General features: G+C 39.9%; 1 protein-coding gene across 2 annotated transcripts in view; it reads left to right on the plus strand.

Moving 5' to 3' along the window:
- The first annotated feature begins 625 nt into the window (after positions 1 to 625).
- LOC121522567 (interleukin-1 receptor accessory protein-like) overlaps positions 626 to 26,308 on the plus strand; it is a 45,716-nt gene continuing 20,033 nt past the window's right edge. Inside the window, exons 1-5 of one of the 2 annotated variants that reach the window (XM_041807101.1) lie at positions 626 to 1,184; positions 9,084 to 9,169; positions 18,479 to 18,674; positions 20,352 to 20,435; positions 24,873 to 25,095. In XM_041807101.1, coding sequence (XP_041663035.1) covers positions 1,183 to 1,184; positions 9,084 to 9,169; positions 18,479 to 18,674; positions 20,352 to 20,435; positions 24,873 to 25,095 — 591 coding nt within the window. In that variant the 5' untranslated portion in view covers positions 626 to 1,182. Of the gene's footprint in view, positions 1,185 to 9,083; positions 9,170 to 18,478; positions 18,675 to 20,351; positions 20,436 to 24,637; positions 24,663 to 24,872; positions 25,096 to 26,308 lie in introns of those variants that run through there. The other variant, XM_041807107.1, reaches the window with a different exon arrangement.

A 26,308-nucleotide genomic window follows, 5' to 3' on the forward strand; every position in this document is an offset into this window, starting at 1 on the left:
TCTTTTCCTCTTTTCTGAATTTAAGGATCTTTCGGGGGGCGGACAGGAAGCTTCGGGGGGCCTGATATGGCCCCTGGGCCGTCAGTTGATGATCAGTGGCTTAGCTATTCTGTGAACTTTGGCCGTTAAATGTTTAGTCTTTTCACAACAGAACGTGTTTGAGATGTTTCTATTGATTTAATGTTGTATTTTTAAACGGGTTCTTCTATAATGATCCAGCAGCAACACAGATTTATTTCTATTTCCTGAAAAAATGAAATATTAATAATTAAAGCAGTTGGAGGGGCATTTTGTAACTAATCAGGTTATTTTGCAACAGGTCAGTGACATGACTGGTATAAGAGGAGTATTTTAGAAAGGCAGAGTCTCTCAGAAGTAAATATGAGCAGCAGTTCACCCCTGCCCCCCTTCTAGTCCACCAGTGTTGTGAATACTGGTCTTGGTTGTATTCTTGCAGAGTTACAGCTCATGCTTAGGGTGTTTGAAGACTTTTCCTCTGAGTCAGTGAAAACAGATCAGACAGTGATCAGTGCTCTCTCTACTGGTAAATCCCACTGATCGATGTCGCAACATGTTGTTGAGAAGGAGGAGCGACTACCGGAAAACAGTGAGCCTGCACTTCCTACTTAAACACACCGGCACAGACACAGAGCTCTCAGCTGCGTCATATGCTCATTTTTAGCGGGTTTTACAGCTATTTTAGCGCAAATTTACACTCATAAAGTTTAAATGAACTCGTAACAGTGTGTTTAAACCTTACTTTCTATCTCTGTGGGCCTCTGTTAGCGTTAATTGTAACTCTTCCTTAGCCGAAAATCATTTAATTTGCGCGTGGCTCGTTAATTAACGGGACAGCATCCTCGCGCGCATTTGGAAGAGTTCCCAGACCCGCAGAGACCGGCTCCGGTGCTCCAGCCGTTATTCCTGGAGATTTACAGCCGTGATCGGGCCGTGACACGGGGTCGTTAATCATCAGAGCCCCGCTGCCCCCGGTGGTAACGGAGAGAGTTGCAGGACTCTTTCTCTCACCTCGTACAGTAAACACAGACAGACCCGGGATACCCCCACTGTCACGGCCGGTCCTGGTGCCGCCCCGCCCCCTTGGGATACTCGGATCTGCAACCCCAGGACGGTTTATCCCTCCTAGACTGGCACCGAGCAGCGCTGCCTCACCTGCTGTCAATGTAAGTCAACCTCTGTATACTTCACCTATTTCGCCTTTAATTATAGATTTTATCTATGGGGTTCAGTACGAACCTGGAGTACACTCAGTTCAGTGAGAATTAAACGTATTCTGCAAGGTTTATTCAATGACAGTGGCTCATGTAAATCAAGCGTAGTACCATAATATTGTGGCGGAAAATTTCCAACATACGGTCAAAATATCCATGGTTTTGCTGTTAATTCCTATCGACAACTCTGCATGCGAATATTGGTTTTAAAATAACAGAATTTAATGTTGTATTGGTTAATTCTACCCTAAACAAAAAAGCTATTATCAAAACGTCACATTTCCATTGATGTTTGTAATAGATGCTACCTTTCGGCTAACAAACACAACACTAACATCCCCTCATATTAACATAAATATTACTTTTATCGCCTACGCGGTGATACGACGATCCCAAGCACACCTCGTTGTCTTAGTATAGTTGACTTCGGTGAAACTAAACTGTAGAATTTGTGAATATTTTTGTAGCCGAATAATGCTCAAGACTCTTAAGAGTCAATAAATATTACTAATTTGTAAGAATTTATTTAAGTCGACATTCTGCTCTTGTGCTGACCGTAATTCAGCATTTGTTCAACCGAGTTTGGTACTTGCCCGTGAGGTTGTAGTCGTAAAATTAATTTTAACGGCAGTTAAACACAGTTTTGTGGTTTTATTCAATGACAGTTGCTCAGACAAATAAGGTTGTTAGATTAGTTTTTGTGTTTGAGGGAAATATCCATTCGAGAAAACGTTACGTTGCTGTTAAGTCGTACCCAGAGTTCAGTGCACAAATATTTATTTGAAACACCTCAGTTTATTGTTTAATCGGTGAACTTTTCCTTAATGTTAAAGCTAAGGTTTAAATATCACATTCTCATGCATTTTTGTAACAATTGCCACCTTTCGGACAAAAATACCACACCAAACATCCTCTCATAGTTACACAACCATCGTAGAAAGTCAGTGGCTAATTCCGTATGAGTTGCGTGAGCGAATAATCGTTTGGAAATTCTCCAGCTTAAAGTTTATTGTCGGTTATTCCTTCCGAAATGTAAAAGCTGAGATCAAACTGGAAGTTAAATCATTTTTGCTTTATTTCGGCTAATACTTCATCAACCTGCTCTAAAGTCATCATAACTATTTCGTTTTGAAATCTACGGTTATTATCACTACAATCACAAAAACCTTGTTTAGCCATGAAAGTCAAGACAGTCTGGCTGCAGACTGTAGATCTTTGACGCATCCCTTATAGACCACTCAGTGAGACACTGCCTCTGTCAGACTGGGAACAAAAGCCAAAACTTTCAAAATAAAATAAGGCTAAGAAAAGTTACACTTAAAAACCTGACCTACAAGCCTAATCATAAAACGTGTGGTAAAGCTGAGTAAACAGTCAGCTTTAAGGAATGAAAACACTTGACACTGCTATCGTAGCTAAGGCTAAAGCTAATGAAGCCATATTAGCTGCATAAGATATGTAGGTAATAAAGCAGAGCAACTAACGTAGCTAAATCTAAAGCTAACAAAGCTATGTAAGCTACATAGCTAAAGTAGCTACAGAAGTAAAGTAGCTAAAGTTAAAGCAAAGAAATCTATGTTAGCACGTTAGATTAGACTATGTTCACCAAAGCTGGACCCGTTTTAGAAGTGGTTGTGTGAACGTCATATAACATGTACACAATAACATTTGCTATGTAGTTAGCGAAGCTATGTTTGCTTTAGCTAAACCTTACAAAGCCCAAGCGAGCCACTGTTAGCATAACTACTTCTAAAACCGGTCTATTCAAAATTGAATCCCGAACACTTTTTCTGTTTTGTTTATGAAATGCTGCTTAGCCTTTAATATTTGTGACATTTTATTTTAAGGATGTAACTGCCAGACATTGTTTATGGAAAAATGGGAATTTTAAAAAAACTTGTGGGCAAATTACGTCACTTCCATTCTGACAGAGGCGGCGTCTCACGGTAGCGGCCTGCGAGAGGGGGCGTCATCCAGACCCTTCTAATAAAAGCTGGCATTTATTTGGACTGAGCATGGATAACTGAATATTTTTGTGCACCCTAAGACCCTTAAGGCTGAAAAAGTTTGCTGCTATAAATTCTCATTCTTTAACCGAGTTTGGTACGAGCCTGTGTTGCTGTAGTAGTAAAAGTAATTTTATGAGAGTTCAACACAGTTATGCCTGTTCATTCAGTGACAACAGCTTATTTTAAACAAGATTTATTATATAATTATTGATACTGAGTGAATTATCTGATGTTTTATAAAAGCAAACTCCTGTTTTCTCTTTACTTGTATCGACAGTTCTGCATTCAAATAGTCGTTTTAAAAATAAAAAAGATTTCACATTACCTCAAACCCTTGTCAATAACTACTTTTCAGCTAACAGAAAGGACACCAGCCTCCATTTTAAAAATTATAATTTTATAATCCCATAACACCTCACTGTCATATCAGAGAGGTTAGCTTTTAAAAAGTTTAAGTATCACTGGGTGAATATTTCCAGAGCTTAATTCTCCTTAATTTCAGGAATGTGTGTGTAACCGTTGAGTGTTTTTCATTTTAAGGTAAGCACATTTTCTGCTCTCAGCCTGTCAGCTGGCAGCGTCGGTACGTCCCATCGATCCAGGCTGATAATCAGATTATCGTCAATCAGATCAGTTTGGGGACTCTGCAGTGATCAGCAAAAAGCACTGCAGTCCACCTGCCTCTTCATCATCATTATGATCACCGTCATCATCATCATCAGAGGTCTGCAGTCAAAGGAAAGAGTGTAGGATTGAAACAGATGGTGACAGTTCATCATCAGACGTCTGCTTTTAATTAAAACTAGAAATATAAAAATGTCTGCTGGCAGAGCGGCTCGAATAATCCGAACAAATGATTTCAGGAAATGTTCGCTGGACCAACATCAGTCAGACCAGAGCAGAACTTAGCTACTCCTGGATTCAGACTTTATATGAATCCTCCCAATGATGCAGGCTGGATTTTTATCCAACTTTCAGCCTTTTTGTCGTCATAAATAAGGGTAAAAATCTATTTACTTGCATCTCATGGTGCTGTAGTCAGAGAGATTTCGGCCTACTTTAGCGTGACTTGTTATACAGTCACTTTGTTTTCATGCTGTTAAAAAGTTTGCTCAAACAGAGTAAGTCAAAGTGCTTTACAGAGTTAAAAACAGTTACAAAACTGACTGGATTAAAGAGCATAGAAATTAAAACATAAATACGTCTGGGTGTGGAGCTTTATTTGGTTTCATGAACCCATGTAGAGATCATGTAGATCCTGCCAGGAAGTTTAAAATAATGCTCTTTGTATATGTGGTAGTTCCACTTGTCAGCAGATGGTGGCAGTATAACAAAGATTCTTATGTGTCGATGTAGTTGGGGCAGGACTGATATTCATCATTTAAATCAAAGGAAGCTAAGAGATTTTATGTAGGAGGTGTTACCGCCTACAGTTACGGCTTCTTACAGCAAAACAATGAAATTCACTTTTGAATGCGTAGAAGGAAAAAACCCTAAGACATATCAGATGTTTCATATGAGCGCAAGACCATCTTCTTGTGAAATGGCGAGATATGGAAATGCCATCACCCCTGAAGTTTCCTTTAATAAAAGATGTCAGTGTCATGGAAACTATGACGCTACTTTCAAAATAAATAGTTTCTGTACAGTGAGAAGAATAAACAATTGGCCCAATTATGTTACCTCCTGTTGCCAATAGGGGGCGCTTACATGAATTTCTGAAGAAGTTACAGCAGGTTTAACTCTATGAAAAAGCCTTATTTTGAAATTGAGGTGAAGCTGGTAGACTTCCTGTTGGGATTTGTTCATGGTCCTGGATGGTTTTTAGTAGCCATGCTAATTATTTATTGCAAAGATGATCTTAGATGAGATTAGAAATTATTTAACTCAGGCAAATCTTAAGCAAGGGAAAAAGTCTGCTGTCCACAGGGGACGCTGTGACTAAATAAAAGATTATGATTATGATTATGTGTTGAGGCTCAGTGATGTGTGATCATCCCTCTGTGATGTTTGCTGTTAAGAGTTGTATGGAATTATCGGTGTTGGTGCACAGTTTAAAGTACTAAAAAATAGAACAGCGTTGGGCCTCACTTCCTGTACATTTTAGAGCAGGGGTGTCAAACTCATACCGAGTCAGATTTGCTCAAGTGAAACATCCTGAGGGCCGGACTAGTTAGGCCAGGAGTGTCAAAGTTAATCACAGATTCTGAATTTAGACCTAACCTAAGAGCCTAACAAGGTCAACATTTAAACATAAACTGTCAACCTCATTTTCACCATGAGTAAAACATGAAAAAATATAAATAAGACAATAAATCATTGTGAGATGAAATAAGTCAAAATGATGAGTTTAAAGGCTCAAAGTCTGAGATAAAAAGTCAAACTTATTGGTTCAAAAGGTCAAAACAAATTTAAAGGCAAAATAATGTTTTAAAATGGCAAATATAGAGAGTCAAAATCACAAGTAGAAAAAATGTCTTAGAATTTTAAATTGTGAATCTTGAAAGTTTAAACATGAAAAATGTCAAAATCATAAGCTTAAGTCAGAATTGTGAGATGCAAAATTAATAATATGAAATGACAACATCAGTTTCTTTTCCCACCTTCCTTTTTATCTAATTATTTTTACTCTTTACTTTTTCAGGTGTTAATAATTTAACGAGGATATTTGAAATCATTAAGGTTAAGTTTACACTTTTAAACTGGAGAAAACCTGCAGACCTCTTACTGGTGGGCCAGTTCTAATAGAAAGATCACATGATCTTGCAGGCCCGATACAACTGTACCACGGGCCAGATTTGGCCCCCGGGCCTTGAGTTTGACATCTCTGTTTTAGAGGATGTCCACAAGAGACTTCCTTTTTTTTCCAAGCCTAATACATACTAGGGGTGGGGAAAAAAAAGCCGTTGCAGCATAGTATCGCAATATTTTGTCTGGTGATATATCGTATTGTCTCATCCACCAGGTATCGTTTTTTTTTTTTTTTTCTTTTTTCGGAATAATTGCTGGTATGAACTGAAGTCTATGATAATGGAAAAATAGAATCAACTGTTTGGACAATTGTATGTCTAGTGAGGTCAGCAGGGGGGACAGTGATAGATCAGGAGAAAGTTAGTACAACAAACATGGCAGTACCAGAGGAAGGACATTAGAAATGCAAGCAGAGCAAGAATGAGATGGGCATGACACACGAGGTTTGCAAGAAGTGCTACATGATAATAAAATACTGCAGAAATACGACAAACATGAGGGCAAGACTGATGCTTAGTCAGCTAAACAGTTGAAAAAATGGTATAGATCACAATGTATCGCAATATATGGTATCGCAATACTTTGTGTATTGCAAAATGGTTAAAATCATAATGATATCGAATCGTGACCAAAGTATCATGATTATATTGTATCGTGGGGCCACTTGTGATTCCCACCCCTAATACATATGTGTTCTGATTTTCATACATGCAGCTGTTAACCTGTCCTCTGACTGATGTTTGGGCCCCCCTCAGGACCCCTTGGTGGTGGACTTGCATGAAACCAGTGAAACACATACGTTTCCAGTGAAAAGTTCCTGGAATGTTTGGTGGGTTTTGGGGCGTGTTAAAGCTTCCAAATAGCACTTCTTTTCCTGGAATAATAATAGAAAATCATGAATCCTTCAGTTTCAGTTGGGTCCTCACTCAGAGATCCATGCTCAGGCTCTAGTAAGAGTAGATGTAAAATGTGAATTTAGAAAAAGCAGTGAAGAGAATATTGGATTTATTGGAATACAGTAGTAAATCTAGTTTGAAAGCCTGTTTTAAAGGGGCTAATTGATGTAGACAGTCTCAGGTTTTTGTTCCAGAGATGGCTGTAAGCTGTGAGACAAAATACAACTGAAGCACTGTGCACACAGGATTAGTATTACCTGTGTGTGCTGAAATAATTTAGAGGTAATTTGCTTAGGAATGTTTACTCTGCAAATTACAGACATGGTCGATTCACACAGACTTCCTGCTCTATTATTAGAAATTACCTGAGGTCCCAGGGTAATACTGGTCCCTTGTTACCAGGGCTTAAGAAGTCCAGGAGAGTTTTGGAGGCCATAGAGGAGTATAAAGCTCATGCTGAGAAGGATTTGGTTCCCATGATGGACATCCCACTCGTGTGACGACCAATCAGTGGTCAGTAGAGCCATGATGTCATATTTTAGCTCAGGTGATGGCCAAAAATGACCAGGTAGGATCTCTAATGGAAAACAATGAGTAGAATAAAGAGGATTGGAGCCAGCGTCAGTGAAAAGTCTAAACGAAGTCCGCAGCTGTCTGGGATGAAGCTGAATGATGATCAGGGTGTAAAACTGCTGACTGCTGTTTATGACAGAGCTTCTGTAAATGACCAATCAACTACCCAGAATCCTTTGGGGCCAGGCTAAGAGGAGGGTTAATTGTCATTGCCATACCTGTGGCACTTTACACTCCTACATAAACACACAGCAGAGGCTTTATCGAGCTTCATACAGCATGAGGAGTGTGTGATGGATGAGCTTGTTGAGCAGCTCCCGCTCTGTATGTCCCTCCTGGGATCCACTAGCTCTGCCTGATCGTCCACCATGACACATTATCTCTGCAACTGTCTGCTCTCGCTTCACTCCATCTCTTCCTCCTTCAGCTTTTTAAAACCCTCTTTATAACGTCCAGTCCTCTCTGTTTCTCCACAGTAGAAATACGCTTTATTTTGACGTGAAATATGCAAGAGAGGAAATTTCTGTGATACCACATTTTTAGATGACTCAATTATTTTATTTTAAAGCAACAAAAAATGATGTGTCCTCTGTAAATTATTAAATTCAAAGTTGATCAAACTCTGTCTGTGAGCCAGGCCTTCTGGTCTATCATCAGTTCCTGACCTCATAAATGCTCAACACCAGTGTTGCTCAACCCTACTCAACCAAAGTGCCAAATAGTTGCAAATACCTTTGCATACCAACAATCTAGGTGGTGAAAAGTGGCAAAAAAAAGCTTCAAATAGCAGTAACAATAAGTTAAATGAGGCACAAATGGTCAAAAAGCAACAAAAAAAATGGGTAGGAAAATGTGGAAAAATGGTCAGAAAGTCGCAAAAATGGGTGAGAAGTGACAAAAAAAACAGTTACAGGTGGCAAAAAAATGATCCAAAAGTGGATAAAACATGGCAAAAAAATGGGTGAAAAGTGACTGCAATGGGCAAAAAGCAGTCAAGAGTGGCAAAAAATAGGAAACAAGTGGTATTTAGTGGCAAAAGGTAGCTTTAATGTGCGAAAAGTGGCAAGAAAAATGGTGTGAAAGGGCAAAAATGATATAAAATTGCCAAAAAGAAGTGGCTAAAATGGGCACCAGGAGGAAGAAAGTAGTATTTAATGACAAAAGGTAGCTTAAATGTGTGAAAATGGGGAGCAAAATGGTGAAAAAGGGCAAAAATTGGATAAAAATGAAAAAAAAGGGTAAAAAGTTGCAAAAAAAGTGTCAAAAATGGGCAAAAAAGTGGAATTTAATAGCAAAAGGTAACTTAAATGGGCAAAAATTGGATAAAAGTGGCTGAATTGGAAAAAAAGTGGCAAAAATGGACAAAAAGTATGAAAAAAATCAGTATTTAATGGCAACAAGTAGCTTAAATGGATGAAAAGTGGCAAAAAAAAGTTTCCCCTTTTTAAGGTCTTCTGGGGGAATAATTGTTCAAATTAAGACATAAAAGAGCCACAAATCATCACGAAAGAGCCACATGTTAGGTATCACTGCTCTACACAATGAATGGGCACAAATTCCCTCAATAACAATCTAAGAAATAATTGATAACACACGCTAACAGCCTCTCCATCTCTCTGCAGGGCGTCCTTCATCTCCACCCCCCTCCTCCTCTTCATCGGGATGCTCTGGGTTATGCCAGCCATCAGTCAGTCCAGTGAGCCGGCAGGTAGGTTTGTGATCAGAGCAGAAATCTGTTTGTTTACACACAGCTATGACTATGGCTTAGCTTTGGCCTTTTGACTGGACTGCTGTCCTTGTGCCAGTATGCAAGCAAGGCAGCAAGCAGTAAACTGTTCTTATGTCCAACTAAAACATGGACAAATCTTCCTGCTGTTTAAATTTCATTCATACTCTGCACTTTTAGCACAAATTTGATTTCCTTTATCTCTGTAGCCTACAGCGATAACTGGAGGCAGACCATAGCTTGACTTCTACGCTAAGCATTTATGCATACTTACTTCTGGGTAAAAGCCTGGTGTGGAAACTTTGGAGCATGCTCAGTAGTTTTAACCCAGTTTGGGTTCCATGTACAGTGAGGTGTGCATACATACAGAGTGCATACATGCAAAAGCTAACCGATATCCAACCACATTAAGATATGGTATAGATAGCTCCATTGGATAGCTCCAATTCCAAAAAGGTTGGGGCACTGTGTAAAATGTAAATAGAAACATCTCATAAACAGGAGAAGAGTCTGGGTCCTGAACTGGCCTATCTGCAGTCCAGACCTTTCACCAATAGAAAACATTTGGAGCATCAGAAAAGGAAACAAGACCCAGGAGTGTTGAGCAGCTAGAATCCTACATCAGACAAGAATGGGACAACATTCCTACATCAGCTGGTCTCCTCACTTCCTAGACGTTTACAGACTGTTGTTAAAAGAAGAGGGGATGCTACACAATCATGGTCCCGCCCCTACTTTTTTGAGACATGCTGCTGCCATCAAATTCAAAATGAGCTAATATTTTCATGAATCTGTTATGTTGTTCATGTTCTACTGTGTATAAAATATGGGTTTATAGGATTATTTTTCACATTTTACACAGTGCCCCAACTTTTTTGGAATTGGGTTTATAAACATACTGACAGTAGTCTGACTTATCGTAGCAATTCACCCTAAAACCCACGTTTTACTTTCCTTCATGCAGGTTAATCTAAAACTCTTAAATGTCTTTTTGGTGAATTTCTGCAGAAGCTTTTCTTATTCTGACCTTGAATGCTCAGACGCTGCATTTTCCACGCATCTGCGTGCATTTACTCCTCAGATGAAGCAACATAAATCTGCGAAAGAGGATCCTAATAATATGTTCTATCTCCACATTGTGAACCTCAGAGAAGGTAAAAATCTTCTTCTTCATTTGGTGCAGCTCTGCAAAAGGCAGGGGTTAATTAAAAGCCGAAGCCTTCGCCCCGTGGGACGAGGAATGGATGGTTCCGGAGAGAGGAGGGTCATTTGTAACGCTGTCTGAGTGTGTGGGGGGGGGTTGGGGGTGGATGGTGGGAGGTTGGTTTGGAGGAGGATGGATGGAGAGGAGAGGGGAGATAGAGAGGAGGTAGATGGATGGAGTTGATGGGCTGTGGGTGAAAAACATTTTAGAGAATTGAATGAATCCTTCGGGGATTTTGGCTGATTTCACCAACAAACTGCAGTCATACATTCTTACATACATGTTTAATGAGCTGTGGATTCACTGCAGGAGGAAGCATGCTCGTATATTTTTAAGCTCTGGGAAATAACATGAATTTAAAACCTTCATATTTAAGCAAAGTATTTATTAATGATTGGCAATCAAACTAATGTTTTGTTGCAACTCCAAGCCATGTTTTTTGTCTATGTCTGGTCCGCCTGTATTCGTTATGCAAAAATGCCTGTAGAATCTCAACTCTTTCGAACACGGTCTAGTTAGGACATCTATTTTTTCAGGACAGCCTTGACTATCAGAATATATGTGCTGCAAGGATACCAGATGAGTGCTTCAGTACTTACGTGACCATAAAGACTGAGTAAAAGAACAGACAGGAGATGGAATCTCATAGAACTCTGTACAGATCACACCCAGATCAACAATCAGGCCGGAAAAAATAATTACATGCAAACAATCACAACAGGAACTATCACTGTCAACTATCCCTATTAAACCTGTGCATTTTTTGCATGCATTTGGTATTCCAAATGCAAAAAATGCATGCATCTGTTGGACCAGTGTGAATCTATCTTGATTGGAGGTCAGCACCTCCATGTCCAAGACAGTGGTTCTCTGCCCAATAATGGTGGATTGCTTCCTCCAGGTGGGAGGGTGCCTTTGCTCCAAGTGGAGGAGTTCAAGTATCTCAACCTCTTGTTCCCAAGTGAGGGTAACTGGATTGGTTTGGTGCAGCATTAGCAGTACTGCAGATGTTGTACTGCTCCACTGGGGTGAAAACTGAGCTGAGCTTGAAGGAAAATCTCTCAATATGCCAGTCGAGCTTAGTTCGAACCCTCACCTATGGTCACGAACTCTGGGTAATGACAGACAGAATGAGATCACAGGTTCAAGTGGTTGAAATGAGATTTCTCATGAGGGTGTCTGGGCTCAGAGGTAGGATGAGGACATCCAAAGGGAGCTCAAAGTAGAGCCGCTGCTCCTTCACATCGGGGTTGATTCATCTGATCAGGATGCCTGTCAGTCACCTCCCTTTGTGGCGGTCTTCTTCCTCGGAATCCCCCTGGAAGGGCTGAAAAATGTTGCTGGGGAGAAGAATGACTGGGTGGACTTGCTTGGCCTGCTGCCACCACGACCCATCCCAGATAAGCAGAAGAAAATGGATGGATGGGCCATTTTTTTCTTATCTTTCCAAACTGGTAGATACCTATCTTGTCTCTTGTTGGCTGCTCCTGATTGGTCGCTACCACCAAGAAAACAAGAGCAATAGAAATTGAAGCATTGTGATTGGATGACAGGCTGACAGGAAGTTGGAGTCATTTACTTCAGGTGTTTTCATCATGAAAGCAGTCCCGTTGTCGTGGTTTTAGCCATGTGGATTTTAGTATCAAAGCTCTGAATTGACACACTTTGCTCTTTTGTTAAAAATGTTATGGAAGAGCGATTAACTTCAGGAGAGCTCTGTAGATCAGCTTAAAGGTAAACTTAGATCTCAGTTTACTCCATCTAGATCTGTCTTATGGTTTCTGACGTATTTTAACCAATGCAAGAGCTGCTGCTTGGGGGCTCTGCGATCCAGCAGAGTTCAGTAGTAACTACTGGGACAAATTACAAAAAAGGGCCACTCAGTGTTCCTTATATATTTTAGTTTTACTCAGATTTTTCAGGGGTGTGATTCACCAGATTTTCTGACTTAGATGGTAAACCCACAACATTTTACATGTACGCTGTTGACACTGTAATGTTTCTTAAGAATCCCTCCCAAAAATCTCATCTTAACAGTTTATTCCTCTTCAAAGTAAAGTGCAATCCACTCTAGATATGTTGGAATAAGGCTGCTGTAAACATGTGAAATAGAAAGTTGTTCATCTCTATGGGGAGTAACCCCAACAACCCCCCCCCCCCAAAAGATTCAACGATATAAAATTACCAAGCCGTTTATCTCAGTACAGTCTGTTGTTAGCTGATGTCACTGCCTTCATTGAAAGTTAACAGCCAGCTACATGCTGTGCTTTTGTTCATTTTGAAGCTTAATTTGATAAAATTAGAGATGTTTTTCATGACTGAAATTAGCCTGGAGGTTCCTAACACAGTGGGCTGTCATACAACAAACCTAAATACAGATTTTTATCAGTATACAGGGACCGCAATAAAAAGTGTGCCATTCAATGTTTTTCAGGTTTATTGTTACTTAAAAAAGACAGGGAAGTAAAAAATAGCTGACTTCAGTTTTTTCTTTTCCTGTGTTTCATGCTTCCATTAAAATATCAACGACATTTTTCAAACAGGAAGTGTTTATTTTAAACAGAAGAGTCTAGATGGAAGCCTGAGATGGTTGGACCTACAGCAGGATGTTGTAGATGGATGATAACGTCTGTTTGTGAGGAGGTAAAGGGGTGGATGTTTGTGCACTGGGGCGGACAGCGAGGGTTGGAGGGTGAAGCTGAAGGTATTAGTGTAGATGGATGGATGTAGGGTGAGGCAGGAGGAGGAGGAGGAGGATGGATGTTGGAGAGGGTTTTAATAGAAAGACTAATACCCCCACTGGTAAAACCTGACAGGTCAATTACCACCACACACACACACACGTGCAGAAGGTGTACAGAGCCGCCATTAATCCAGTGTTCAGTGTTCAGCCGGAATGACACTGTCCCACACTGGAGGGTCTCAAACTGAGGCTCTGGACTGTGAAAAGGCCTCAGGTACCCCTGGAAAATGAGGGTTTGAGCTGCTGCAGATATTTTACAGATTTACAGCAGGTTAGAGTTTCAGTGTTGGAAACTTTTTCCACATCTTAAGTTTCTGTGATGTTAACTTACTAGGATTAATACTCTTGATTGATCAGTTTGATAATTTTGTCAGACATGAGTTCAAACTGACAATCAGTGATGTCTTCATTTGGAATAAAAGCCAGTAACTGATTTAGAAAAACAGTCAGTGGCATCATCTTTATCACTCCATGGACTATGGACTAACATTTTTAATAAATATATTAACGGAATGTTAATAATAATTCATCACATAAAGTATACATTTTGCCAATATTTAAGGCTCATATATGATATATAATGTCAATACGTATACCTGATATATCTGCTGTAAATATTGTGAGAATATTTCATATCTGCTGATACCAGTATCGCTCCGATAATATCATGCATCCCTGCAGAAAAGGCAGGCATGCATGATATTATCGGCATGATATCCAGTGTTAATTTTGTCGACTAAAACTATGAGTAAAACTGTTCATCTACAGCTTTTTTTTTCCATGACAAAAACTAGACTAAGACTAACAAAATAGATCTGTGATGACTGAAACTGACAAAAACTATGTTTAGTTTTCGTCAAGATGACTAATCTAGACTAAAATGTAATGAAGTTTTGTCAGACATTCAAAATCCATGATATTCCTCCACTGGTGGTAAATGTGTCAAAAAATAATGCAGCTGTAGCTATTCTGCCTCTCAGCTGTAGAAAGCATGGACCCCAGGAGTGCAGAGAGCACACTACCATGATTTGGTACCAGATTCGACTAAAACTTTAAAAGGGTAGAAATGACTAAAATGTGACTGAAACTGACATTTCATCTGAAGACTAAGATTAAAATTAAAAAAAGCTGCCAAAATTAACACTGATGATTTTGGTATCAGCATATATGAACAATTTTGTTGATATTTACAACCAATATTTTGGCTATTAAAATCTTCCAAACAGCTGTAACCTTGCAAAGGAGATGGATAGACCAGTTTCTGTGTTTCTCACTGGCAAATCCGTCTAGCAAAGGTCCTGTCTGAAGCATTTGGGCCCATTTAGAAAGTGACAGGACAAATCAGTGACGAGTGGCAGTACTTTCAGGCGTGGTGGTCTCATGATATAAGCGAGCAGCAACAAGAGGCCGGTGCAATTATGGTGGAAGAGATTAGCATGGATGCTGCTAAAGAGCCAGTTTCATCAGAACCTGACGACATTTCTTCGTTAAAAGAAGAACAAAGAACAACAGTGAGTTGTTTTCTTTTTATAAATGACAAAAGTCGTGTACTGACATGTCTACAGTCGCTATGTCATGTTAAGATGCTGATATAGAACTATCTGTAGACACAGTCATCACCATTATTTCCACGTATTCAGCAGTCATCATCTTTAACCCCCATCTAATGAACTCATCCATTATAAATGAGGACCAACTGGGATCTCTCTCTTTGATTGATTTGTTAAAGACAGGATCCTCGAGTCAGGGCTGACACCATTAGCTGATTAAAGTTAGTGCTAATTATCTCAGTTAATTAGTAGTTTAAGTCAGTTTTGTCTATGATTATGTGTGGATTTTAAATGTCCTTTTTAATGCGTTCATCAATTAGGATTTTTTAAATGTTTTTAGCCAGAGGGGTCGTCATATACTATGCAGGAGCTCAGCAGATGTTACTGTGGGAAAAAAAAAACAAAAGACCTGATGTGTCACTGATGTGTCAACACCAGGAGGGTTCATTTATTTAAACAGCAGCAGGTCAAGAGGAGCGAAAGAAATGCTCTAAATCTAAAATTTGTTTTATAATTTCTAACCTGTAAAACAACCCTTGACTGTGTCATCAGCTCAACAGTAACAGAACTTTTAAACCCTCTGATTGGGCAATGGCAGTGACCTTGGGGACTTTAAACTTCTCCAAATCATCCTCATGGAGTCTTTCACATCACTGGAGGGGTTTTTTCCCACTGTTCTTTACAGAATTGTTATAATTCAGCCACATTGGAGGGTTTTGAACATGAACAGCCTGTTTAAGGTCATGCCAGCTTCTCAATCAGATTCAAGTCCAGACTTTGACTAGACCACTCCAAAACCTTCATTTAATTTCTTTAATCCATTTGGCATCCATTTGGATCATTGTCCTGCTCCTTAACCTAAAGTGAGCTTGATCTTGAGGTCATGAACTGATGGCCCGACATTCTCCTTCAGGATTTTCTGGCAAGTGGTCCAGGTCCTGAAGCAGCAAAGCAGCCCCAGACCATCACACTACCACCACCATGTCTGACTGTTGGTCTGATGTTCTTTTGACCAAATGCTGTGTTAGATGTAATGGGACGCACATCTTCCAGAAAGTTCTACTTTTGTCTCCTCAGTCCACAGAATGTTTTTTTCAGAAGTAAGACGGGCCTTTGTGTTCTTGTTGGTCAGCAGTGGTTTTGGCCTTGGAACTCTCCCATGATGCCATTGTTGCCCAGTCTCTTTGTTATTGTTTAATCATGACCTCTGACCTTAACTGTGTCAAGTGAGGCCTGCAGGTCTTTAGATGTTGTTCTGGGTTCTTTTAGGACCTCCTGGATAAGTCGTCCCTTTGCTCTTGGAGTCATTTTGGTAAGCTGGCCACTCCTGGGAAGGTTCACCACTTTTCACAGTTTTCTCCATTTGTGGATATTGGCTCTCAGCATGGTTGGCTGGAGTCCCAAAGCCTTGGAAATGTCTGTAACCCTTTCACACTGATAGATGTCAGTGACTTTGTTTTTCATCTGCTCTAGAACAGGCAGCAGGGGTAGAGACTGTGTTGGAGGATGGTTCAGGTCTCAGCTCCACTTCAATGCAAAATCACGCTCCTTCCTGCACAGCTGTGTGGAGGTGTTGATGTGTTCTTTAGTTCTTTAGAGTGTAACCGGTGAGAAACAATCAGAAAATAACACACTGATTACCAGCGCTCTCTCTGCTAAAGTCTTTCCGTCTCACTGCGATTGTCTGACCAGTTCAATTTTTGTCAGACAAGAGCTCGATAACAAGCTAATCAACCAATGGACTGGAGGGTGTAGGCTGTATCGTATACATGCCTGTACTGGAGAGAACTGCAGGTTGCTTCCAAAGTTGAATAGAGCTGAGAGCAGGGGACTATAGTGCTCCGTAGGAATGAACAGGACCATCCTGGTTGTTTATAGCAGGGGTTCTCAACCTTTTCAGCCCATGAGGGGAAAAACGGGAGAGCTTTCTGGGGCCCAGACAAACTGGGGACCAGCAAAATCATAGTCCATTGTAAAGTGAAACTATGATATTTTATATTTAGCCTAAATAAAAAACACTCTTATCAAAGAAACAAATTTTAATTCATTTTTGTAGTAAGTAGTCCTCTTAAAAATGTAAATCCTTTTGTTATAAACAGAATTAAAATACATTAAAAATAGATAAAATGGGTTAATAATGGCAGAAAATGGCGGGGAAGTTGGTGAAATTAAATTTTAAAAGTAGCAGAAATGGGTTAGCAATGCCAAAATTTAGATAAAGGGGCAACAAATAACCAAAAAATGGCAAAATTGGGTTAAAGTGGCAAAAATAGGTGGAAATTTGGTAGAATGGGATGAAAATTGATATAAACTGACAAAAAGGGTTACTGGAGGCAGAAATATTCAGAAACTTGCAAAAATGGGCATATTAAATTGTGAATTGTGGCTTAAAATGTGGTAAAGAGGGGTTAATAATGGCAATAATATGTCCACAGAGCCAACAATAGGCAGAGAATGTCAAGATTTGGTTTAGAAGTGGCAAAAACAGGCAGAAAAAAGTGATGGAAAGGATTTAAAACTGACAAAAAATGTGTTTTAAGTTGCAAAAATGTGTTAAAGTTGGTGAAACTGGTGGGAAAAAGTGATAAAAATGGGTTAAAATTTTGGTGTAAAGTGGCAACAATGTAATTCAAACATGTTCTTGGTTTTTCTTAAGGCATCTTGAGACCCCCTCTCAGGGTCCCGACTCCAGCGTTGAGAACCCCTGGTTTAGAGTGACTGTACTGTTAGATTGCCTTTGATTCAACTGTTTCAAAGTAGAAATGTTTTTTGTTGTTGCTTGAAAGTTTAATATCCCTGTTCCTCACAGGAACTCCGAAAATATCTATTCTTTGTATTTATTGTGCAGCATGTGTAAAAGTTAACTTAAACTTAAAATCTGTCAAAATGTAATCATCAGAACCAAAAGAAACTAAGGCTAAAGTAAAAACAGATGTCAAAGTTGCTCTGAACTCAGACTTTTCCAGCCTGCTACAATAAATAAAGAGACATCAGGGAATTTTTTAATTCTGAGGTTAGGGATGAATACAGTCCTAAAACATCTCCAGTATACTTCCTTTTAGTTATTTCTTTATCCATGCTCATTTGTTGTCTAATGGATGTATTAAATATGAAAAATGAGGGCTGTAGATTGAGTTTAATCTTAGTTAAAGCCAGCCTCCTTGCCATGACTGATGTCATTTTTCTGTAGGAAGCGTTTGGCCTGCAGCTCTGATCTTTCTCAGGGTTTTAATGGAGCGACTGCCCTCTGTGCTGGAATCCTTTAATGAGATGGAAGTGTAATAACGTCCCTTTAACAAGGCCTGTTAACGATGACATCCACTAAGCTCTGTTTGATTCTCACATAAAAACTCTCAATCAGAAACGCTCCAATGGCCTGGACCAGACCCAGAGAGAGAGGGAGCCAGAAATGAGAGAGTGAGCTGTCCTGTCAGCTCACACTATCATTTTTCGTAATATAAAGTTATAAAGGAGGTTTTTTCACCCTGTAATCTTGTCGTTATGTTCAGTAAAGTTATCAGGATTCAATCATTAGTGCTGTAAAAAAGAATCAGAGGTGGTTTTAAATGTTTATTTGAATCTATAACACTTCATGTGAATAAATTGAGGTATCAGCTTTTCTGGGTTTTAATTTTTTTAAGGAAAACTGCATCAAAAAAATGTGGCCGTGGTGTTCAAAAAGTTACCCAACAGGATTTAAGCCCAGGATGTCCAAACTATGGAACTATGGCCCACAGTCAAACCTTAAAGTCAAACCCTAATGTGCCCTAACCTGTTTACTCTCCGTTCCTCAGAACCTCCATGTCTGGACTGGGGGGAGTCTAGCCAGGCAGCGGTCTCACTCGTGCAGGGGGACTCCGGTTGGCTTTCCTGTCCTCTTTTCTCCCATCCCACCGTCTACAACTACTCCTCCACCCAGAGTACCGGACACAACCTGTTCTGGTACCGCATCCCTGAGGGGCATGACCTGGAGGATCCCATCACATACAGGTACAGACATTGGCTAATACTTACATGGCAATATGAGCCATTTTCAGTTGGTAAAGTTTGATTTTTTAAACTGGTATAGGCCAATATTTCCAGCTGTTTTGGGCTAACAATTACAGCCGTTTTAGGTCAATATTTACAGCTGATATAAGCTAATAATTACAGCTGATATGTGCTGATAGTTCGAATAGATATCAGCCTATATTAAAAGTAGATGTAGGTCAATATTTACAGCTATCATAGACCAGTTTTACAGCTGATACAGGCCAATATTTGCACCTGTTTTAGGCCAATATTTACAGCTGTTTTAGGCCAGCATTTATCAGCTGATATGAGCTAATAATTACAGCTAATATGGGCTGATATTTACAGTAGATATCAGCCTATATTTACTGCTGATATGGGCCAATATCTACAGCTGACATAGGCTGATATTTACAGTTGATCTAGGCTGATATTTACAGCTGTTTTAGGCCAATATTTACTGCTGATATGGGCTGATATTTACTGTAGATATCAGCCTGTATTTAAAGCTAAAATAGGCCTGTATGTGCAGCTGATAGGCTGATATTTACAGCTGATATAGGCTGATATTTACAGCTGATCTAGGTCGATAGTTACAAATATTATAGGCCTTTTTTACAACTGATATAGGCCAGCTGAAAAAGACCAATATTTACTGCTAATATGGGTGATATTTAGAGAATATAGGCCAAGATAACAGCTGGTATAGGCCTATATCTACAGCTGATATGGGCTAGTATTTACAGCTGGTATAGGCTTATATTAACAACTGATAAAGGCTAAATTTAAAATTGAAAAAGGCCATCATGTACATCTGATATAGACAGATATTTACAGCTATTTTAAAGCTCATATTGACACCTAATATTGGCCGATATTTACAGTTGATAAAGGTCAACATTTACTGCTGATATAGGCAGATATTTACAGCCAATATAGTTTGATTTTTAAAGCTGATATAGGCCAATTTTTACAGCTGATATGGGTCAATATTTGCAGTTTGTACAGGCTGATTATTGCCCCATATATAGGTTTCATTTACTGCTGATATATGCCACAATAACAGCTGGTATAGGCCAATATCTACGGCTCATACAGGCTGATATTTACAGCCGATACAGGCCTTTTCTTACAACTGATAAAGGCCAGTGTTTACAGCTGATATAGGCTGATAATTACAGCTGAATTAAGCTGATATGTACAGCTGATATAAACTGAAATTTGCTGCTAATATATGTGATATTTACAGCTGATATAGGCTCATATTTACACATTGACTGGAGGCAAGGTCAGTTGAAGCTAGCAATTCGGAGGCAGTTTAGTGTCATACGGTTAGTTGTATTACACATAGAGGGCGTAAGTGAGATCATGGGTGTTTTTACCGAGTTCTTATCCTTTCATAAGGATACAAATATTGTGTTAGTTTCAAAAAATAGCAAAAAAGGATGTTGACTGGCAGATAAACACTCGTTGGACAGCGAAGTGGGAGTAACTAAACGATGGAGTGTGTTTAACGATCTCCCATCACTCAGGATGTATGGTGTTTTGGAGGCGAGCAGCTCGATTAGCGTCTCTGAACACTTCCCAGTTTGTTCTAACGTTGCTCTGATTGAATTGTTTCTGATTTATCACAGTCCCATGTGTCTCTCTCTGCAGCACCAGGCTCAGCAAAGACCGAGACAGACTGTGGCTGCAGCCAGTCACTGCTAATGACACGGGGCTCTACATCTGTATGCTACGGTGAGACAAAGACACGCAAAGACACAGAGACAAACACACAAGCATAGAGATAAGCTGACATGTGAAACAGGGAGACACAACATCCTGCAAAGACTGAAGCTGGGATGAACAGTATGCTGTTTTATCATCTTAGATAGATGTGGCCTTAAACTCCAATGTGATTTTACATGGATAGGTGAATCTCTGCCCATCCATACTTCTGAGAGACTCTGCCTCTCTAAAATGCTTGTTTTATAGCCAGTCATGTTACTGCCATTGAACCTTATTAGTTGCAAAATACACGTACTTTTCCAGCCTTTTATTGGCCCGTCCCTACTTTTCTGGTATGTGTTGCTGCTATCAAATTCAAACTAAGCTTACATTTTTTCATGAAATGGTAAAATCTGTCAGTTTCAACATCTGTTGTGTTGTTTGTTTTTTAGGAATAGAATATGGGTTTATGATGTCTGACAGTCGTTGCATACTGTTTTTGTTTACACAGTGCCCCAACTTTTTTGGAATTGGGGTTTTACTGAATGTCCCTTGGAGAGCTATAACATTATTTTAAGAGTCATACTTGAAGAAACATATGAAAGAACAGATGAAGTGTTCATTCTTAGCGCTGAAGGACCAGATTCAGAGCAGGCAGCTCTGCAGGCAGGCTCAGGCTGAAATTTACTCTACATGACACTATTAATAAAAAACACTGCTATGATTTTTTGGCAGAAAACTTTAAATATTTCCCTTTTAGGAAATCAGGATGAGAGCTGAAGTCACAGAGGTCCAGTAAAGATTTTAAAATACATCCTGATGTGAAAAAGTTCCACACAGCAGCTCAGAGATCAGATAACATCACTCTCTGAGGCTGCTGCGCTTCGATCCTTTGTCTCTGCACTTAATCAGCCAAAGTGGCCTCGAGAGCGCCTTAAAGATCTGCTGCTGCTCGACTCCCAGGATTACACAAATGGAGATTCAGGAGCTCGAATCTGACCCGTCAGCTGGACGTGGTCCAGACGGACATGTGACTCCCATGGAGGGGATCAGAGATCACTGAGTGCCATCTTTAATCACTGCAGGGTCTCAATCCGTGCTCTTTGACCGTCTCAGCGTTTCACTTTAATTTACTCTGGGATGAGATGGAGGAAAAGTGTGTGACGGACTCATACGGGGCAAGTTAATAAATTAGATTTTAACTTTGACTAATCCTATATTCAGGCTAGTGTTATAATAAGGAAACTCTGCAAACCGGCAGCATCATCACATTAAAACACAGTCATGCCAAATCTTTGGCCTCATGAACGTTCCCATCACTCTACAGCAGTGATCACCACTGGCGGCCCGAGGGCCACATCAGGCCCCTACTACATCCAGACCTCAGGAGATTATGAAATTCAGAAAACTTAAGAGGGATAGAATACAATATTTTTAAAGATATATTTTTGGGGGTTTGTGCCTTTATTGATATAGGAGGACTATAGCTGGCATGGCAAATGTAGACTTGATTAAAGCTGTGGTTTTTCACATCAGTTTTCCGCACAAGTCTCTTTGAGGGTGAAGTTTCCCTTTTTGAGATTCTACACTGAAGATCTGTCTCTTCTAGTGGACCTCATGAGGGGGCCAGAAATATGTAGTCAAATATTTCAATCGCCCCCTGTGGCTGGATGAAGTGTAGGTGACAGCGGCTGATTGCAAAAGGCTAAAAGTCCCATTAAAGGACACAATATTTTTACAAGACTATGTTAACCTGACCGTAATCTTGATTTGTATTGTAGTTGATTTCAATGCCCGGCCCCCTCGCTTCTGTTAAGAAAAATCTGGCCCTTGTGCAAATGGAGGTGATGACCCTTTCTCTAAAGCTTCAAGCTGCCACGCTTGTCCCCGGTCAGAGAATGACCAAACCAATCAGTGTCATTTGAGGAGAAAGAGCTGGTAGCTACGGGTGTGGTTTAGTTGAAGCAGCTGCAAACCTGTAAACAATGGTGACCAGTGAAGAGGTTAGCATGGATGCAGCTATAGTGACATTTTGATCAGAATTCAACAACATTTCTTCATAAAGGAAGAGCAATGAGCCACACTAAAGCTTTTCCTGACTGGCTTTTAATTAACCAACTAGCTCCACTGATAGTGAATAAGGTTAGAGATTCTCTCCTCTTGACCAGAGAAAGCAAATGTCCAGTTATCTGATGCTATGTAATGCTGAAATTTTTAGATCACAGACGGCACGATAAAGACAGATCAGTATTTCTTTAACCTGAAATGTTTCAAACCACCAGTTTAAGAAAATGTTTTGGGTGCAGAGATGTCATTTTCCACATACCATGCAAACATTTAAGTGTGTTTTATTAGAATAGTTTACAAAAATCCTACTTTCGTTGTTTTGTTTTTTTTCTTCGATGGACATGTTTTTGATGTGTGATTAGTGGAGTTGAACCCAGGATGCGGAGGCGGAGAAGCAGTTTGAACAGTATTTATTAACACAGGTAAATAATCAGGGAATGTGAGTCCAAGAGTCCGGGGGGAGAGAGTGCTGGAGCTGGCTGCAGTGAGCGGGGAGTGAGGCACTGGAAGGGAAAGGAGGAGGCACGTTAGAAAAGGTCCACAAAAATACAAGCACTGGAAATTACTCAAAGATCAAACAATAAACTCTGAAGACTTCTCTGAGGGTTATCTCAAGAGAGCGTGTGAGCCTGGAGCCAAGGTTTACCGCGAAGGTAGACAAAACTCAGGCGCTGGTGGAGAGCTGCAGCCGATCTTAAGTAGTCCCTCTTGATGAGAACTCGCTGCAGGTGTGATCTCTCCACAGCACCCGGGGGGGGGGAGGGGAGAATGCCTCAGGGAACACAAAGTCAAGTTAGCAGCCAGCAGTAGTGACTCCGGAAACCGGAAGTTAACAAAATAAATCAAAATGTACAACATGAAACACCACAGTTTTACCCCTTTAAGACAAGTTTATATCGGTCTCAGAGGTCCCCAAAACATTCCTGCGAAGTTTGTTGCTGAAAAAATACTCCAGTATTGGATGTTTGAATGTCTAAAAAGCCCCTCTGTTTCAGCCCTGCTCAGAACAAGCTGTTTCTGTGTCTTTGGCTTTAAATGTAAACGAGCTATCTGACTCCGCCCCTCTCAGGAAATGGAATGCTACTGAGAGGAGGATCAGGAGAGGAGGGCAGAACTTTCTTCCAAGCGGGGAGGGCCAACTGAACCTGGGGGCGGGGCTAACTCCCCACATGACATCATGAGGGGAAAATCTGAAAACGCTTTGGGCACACATTTTCTGAAAGGTGGTGAAAGGGGGCGGGGTAGGGAATGGATTTTTCTGGTACTTTAGGGAATTATGGACAGGCCAGGGGCATATATATTTTTGTTTGAAACACCTGAAAAAATAATTTTTGCATGATTCCCCTTCAATATAGCAATTGACATCAAATTTGCAACATGATTCAAAATAAACGCAATTCAATATTTTTTCAGAACCAACCGAGTTCAGTGTACCTAATTTTTTTGCTGGTTATGATGTAGAATGATGTTTTGCTTGTGTTTGTTGAAAAATACATAAGATAAGGAAATATAATGGCATATTAAATCACAATTGCAATACTGGATAAAAAATTGCCTTTTGATTATTTTTGCTAATGGCTCAGCCCTTTCATCCAGCCAGATTTTTCCATTGTGAGGTGTGCTAAGAGCGATTTTAGACACCATGATCTACTCAGTGGACAATCAGAGCTGCTGCGATTAGAAATTATGAATATTAAACATATCAAACATATTTATGATCAGGGATTCTGCTGATACCAGTCAAATACTCTCTCTTTGGATTACTACGAAGAACAGAAAAATGGCCAAGCTAATGGAGGGAGGAAGCACAACAAACACAGCCATGGTTAAGATAGTAAACATGAGGCATCCTCCATTCCTAACCTTTGCAGTCAGAAACTCCCACACATGTCTAACTGGGAAGGTAGCTAACAGCTAGCCACATATAACTGTTTCACACTTGTTCACTGCTCCAGATTTGTGTTGTGTTAGTGTTGACGCTCAAGGTCGTCAGAGATTTAAAATGCTAATTTCTTCAGTTATTGTAGCTCTCCTGCAGTTTAAGGCTCTTTTATGATCTCCCTCTCCTCTAACTACATTCAGCACTGACTGTAGTGAACCCTCAGCCTTTCACAGCTGTAGCTAACTTTCTGTTGATGTGACCTGGTTCCATTTTTTCTCGTCAGAGACGACATCCTGCTTCCTCTTAATGTGAGCATTTGACATTTACACTGAATACCAAGTCTTTGCTTTGTGGTTCATTCTGCATGTCTTTGACCCAGATCTGAAATCTAAAGTTTTTTATTTAGTGAAAGATCTTAACTAATGCCTTTATCATATTTTTAGATCAGTCTCAAAGGTTTTAGCTTTGTTGATAACCTTTTCAAACAAAACTAAAAAACTAAATTGTGTTCTCCACAGGAACAAGTCATCCTGCAGTAAGATCGCCATGCGCCTCACTGTCATACAGCGTGATGAAGTTGTCCATAACGCCTGCCAGCTTCCCGTTGTAGGACCAGCAAGTCAAGTGGTCATTTTTATAAACATGGGGAAGACCCTGCAATGTCCCAGCCTGCAGGACGCTACCAAGATGGCCGACAGTGAGCCAACAGTGAGCTGGTACCACGAGACGCCAGATACCTCGGTAAAGTACTCATCCATGTCTCTGAGAGAATAGTCACAACAGAGTTCAAATTCAACATTCTGTTTGAGTGGGTTAAAATGTTAAGGAAAAATGTATTTATACACTTGTTTGTTTGTATTTAAATCAAGTCTCTTAAAACCAGAGGTGACAATCTCATTTAAGGACCAGATTTGCTCCAATGAGCCGTCCTCAGAGCCAAAAACATCAATCCACCAAACACATGAATACAGCACCAAGGTATTCCCCCTCCTTGGATGTTTTATACTTTTATTGATTTTAGAAATGAATCATGACCAGTATGATTTGGCTTTTCTGACCTCTTTAATGTCAAAGTCAAAACAGAATTCTACAAAATAATGTTAATTAAATAAAAATGTGTCATGTAAAATAAGTGACTGCATAAATACTCACCCCCTTTTAAAGAGACTGACCTAACTCAACAGAGGTCCACACAGTTGGTGCTAGTAGCCTCACAGTTAGAGAAATGTGAATCACCCTAGTGCAGTGAATGTGTCTGAGTGATTGTAGGATAAAGACACCTGTGTCTTGAAGGTCCAGCCACTGGTCACTCACTATTCCTGGTTACCATTACACCATGAAGACAAAGAACGCTCCAGGAACTCAGAGAAAAGGTTATTGAAAAGTCTAAGTCAGGGGATGGAGACAAAAACATTTCCAAGGCTCTGAACATCCCCCAGAGTTCAGTTAAATCCATCATGAAGAAATAAAGGAATATGGCACATGTGTAAATCTGCCTAGATCAGACCGTCCTCACAAACTGAGTGAGTGTGCAAGAAGGAGACTAGTGAGAGGGGACACCAAGACACCTATGACTACTCTGAAAGAGTTGTAAGCTTCAGCAGCAGAAGATGGGATTGCTGTTACTTTGGAGAAATCTGTTTTCACTTTGACATTTAACAGTTTTTGTACATGTCTTTTTTTTTGTCAAAAAGCCAAATCATATTGACCATTATTGATTTATAAAATTAATTAAGGGGTTAAACATCCAAGGGGGTGAATAATTTTAAGAGGCACTGTATTTTACTTAAATACATCTGTGGCTCTTTTCTTTATATTCTGTCCAAGCTATGCTATCCTGCACATTTTCTTAATTTTGCTACTTATTACAACAGTGTACCCCACAAAAATCTGTTATTCCACTTCTTCCATTTCTGTATAAAAACATTTCAAATGCAGTTATTCAGGCTGATTT

This window comes from Cheilinus undulatus, linkage group 2, assembly GCF_018320785.1.
Source record: "Cheilinus undulatus linkage group 2, ASM1832078v1, whole genome shotgun sequence".
Taxonomy (NCBI): domain Eukaryota; kingdom Metazoa; phylum Chordata; class Actinopteri; order Labriformes; family Labridae; genus Cheilinus; species Cheilinus undulatus.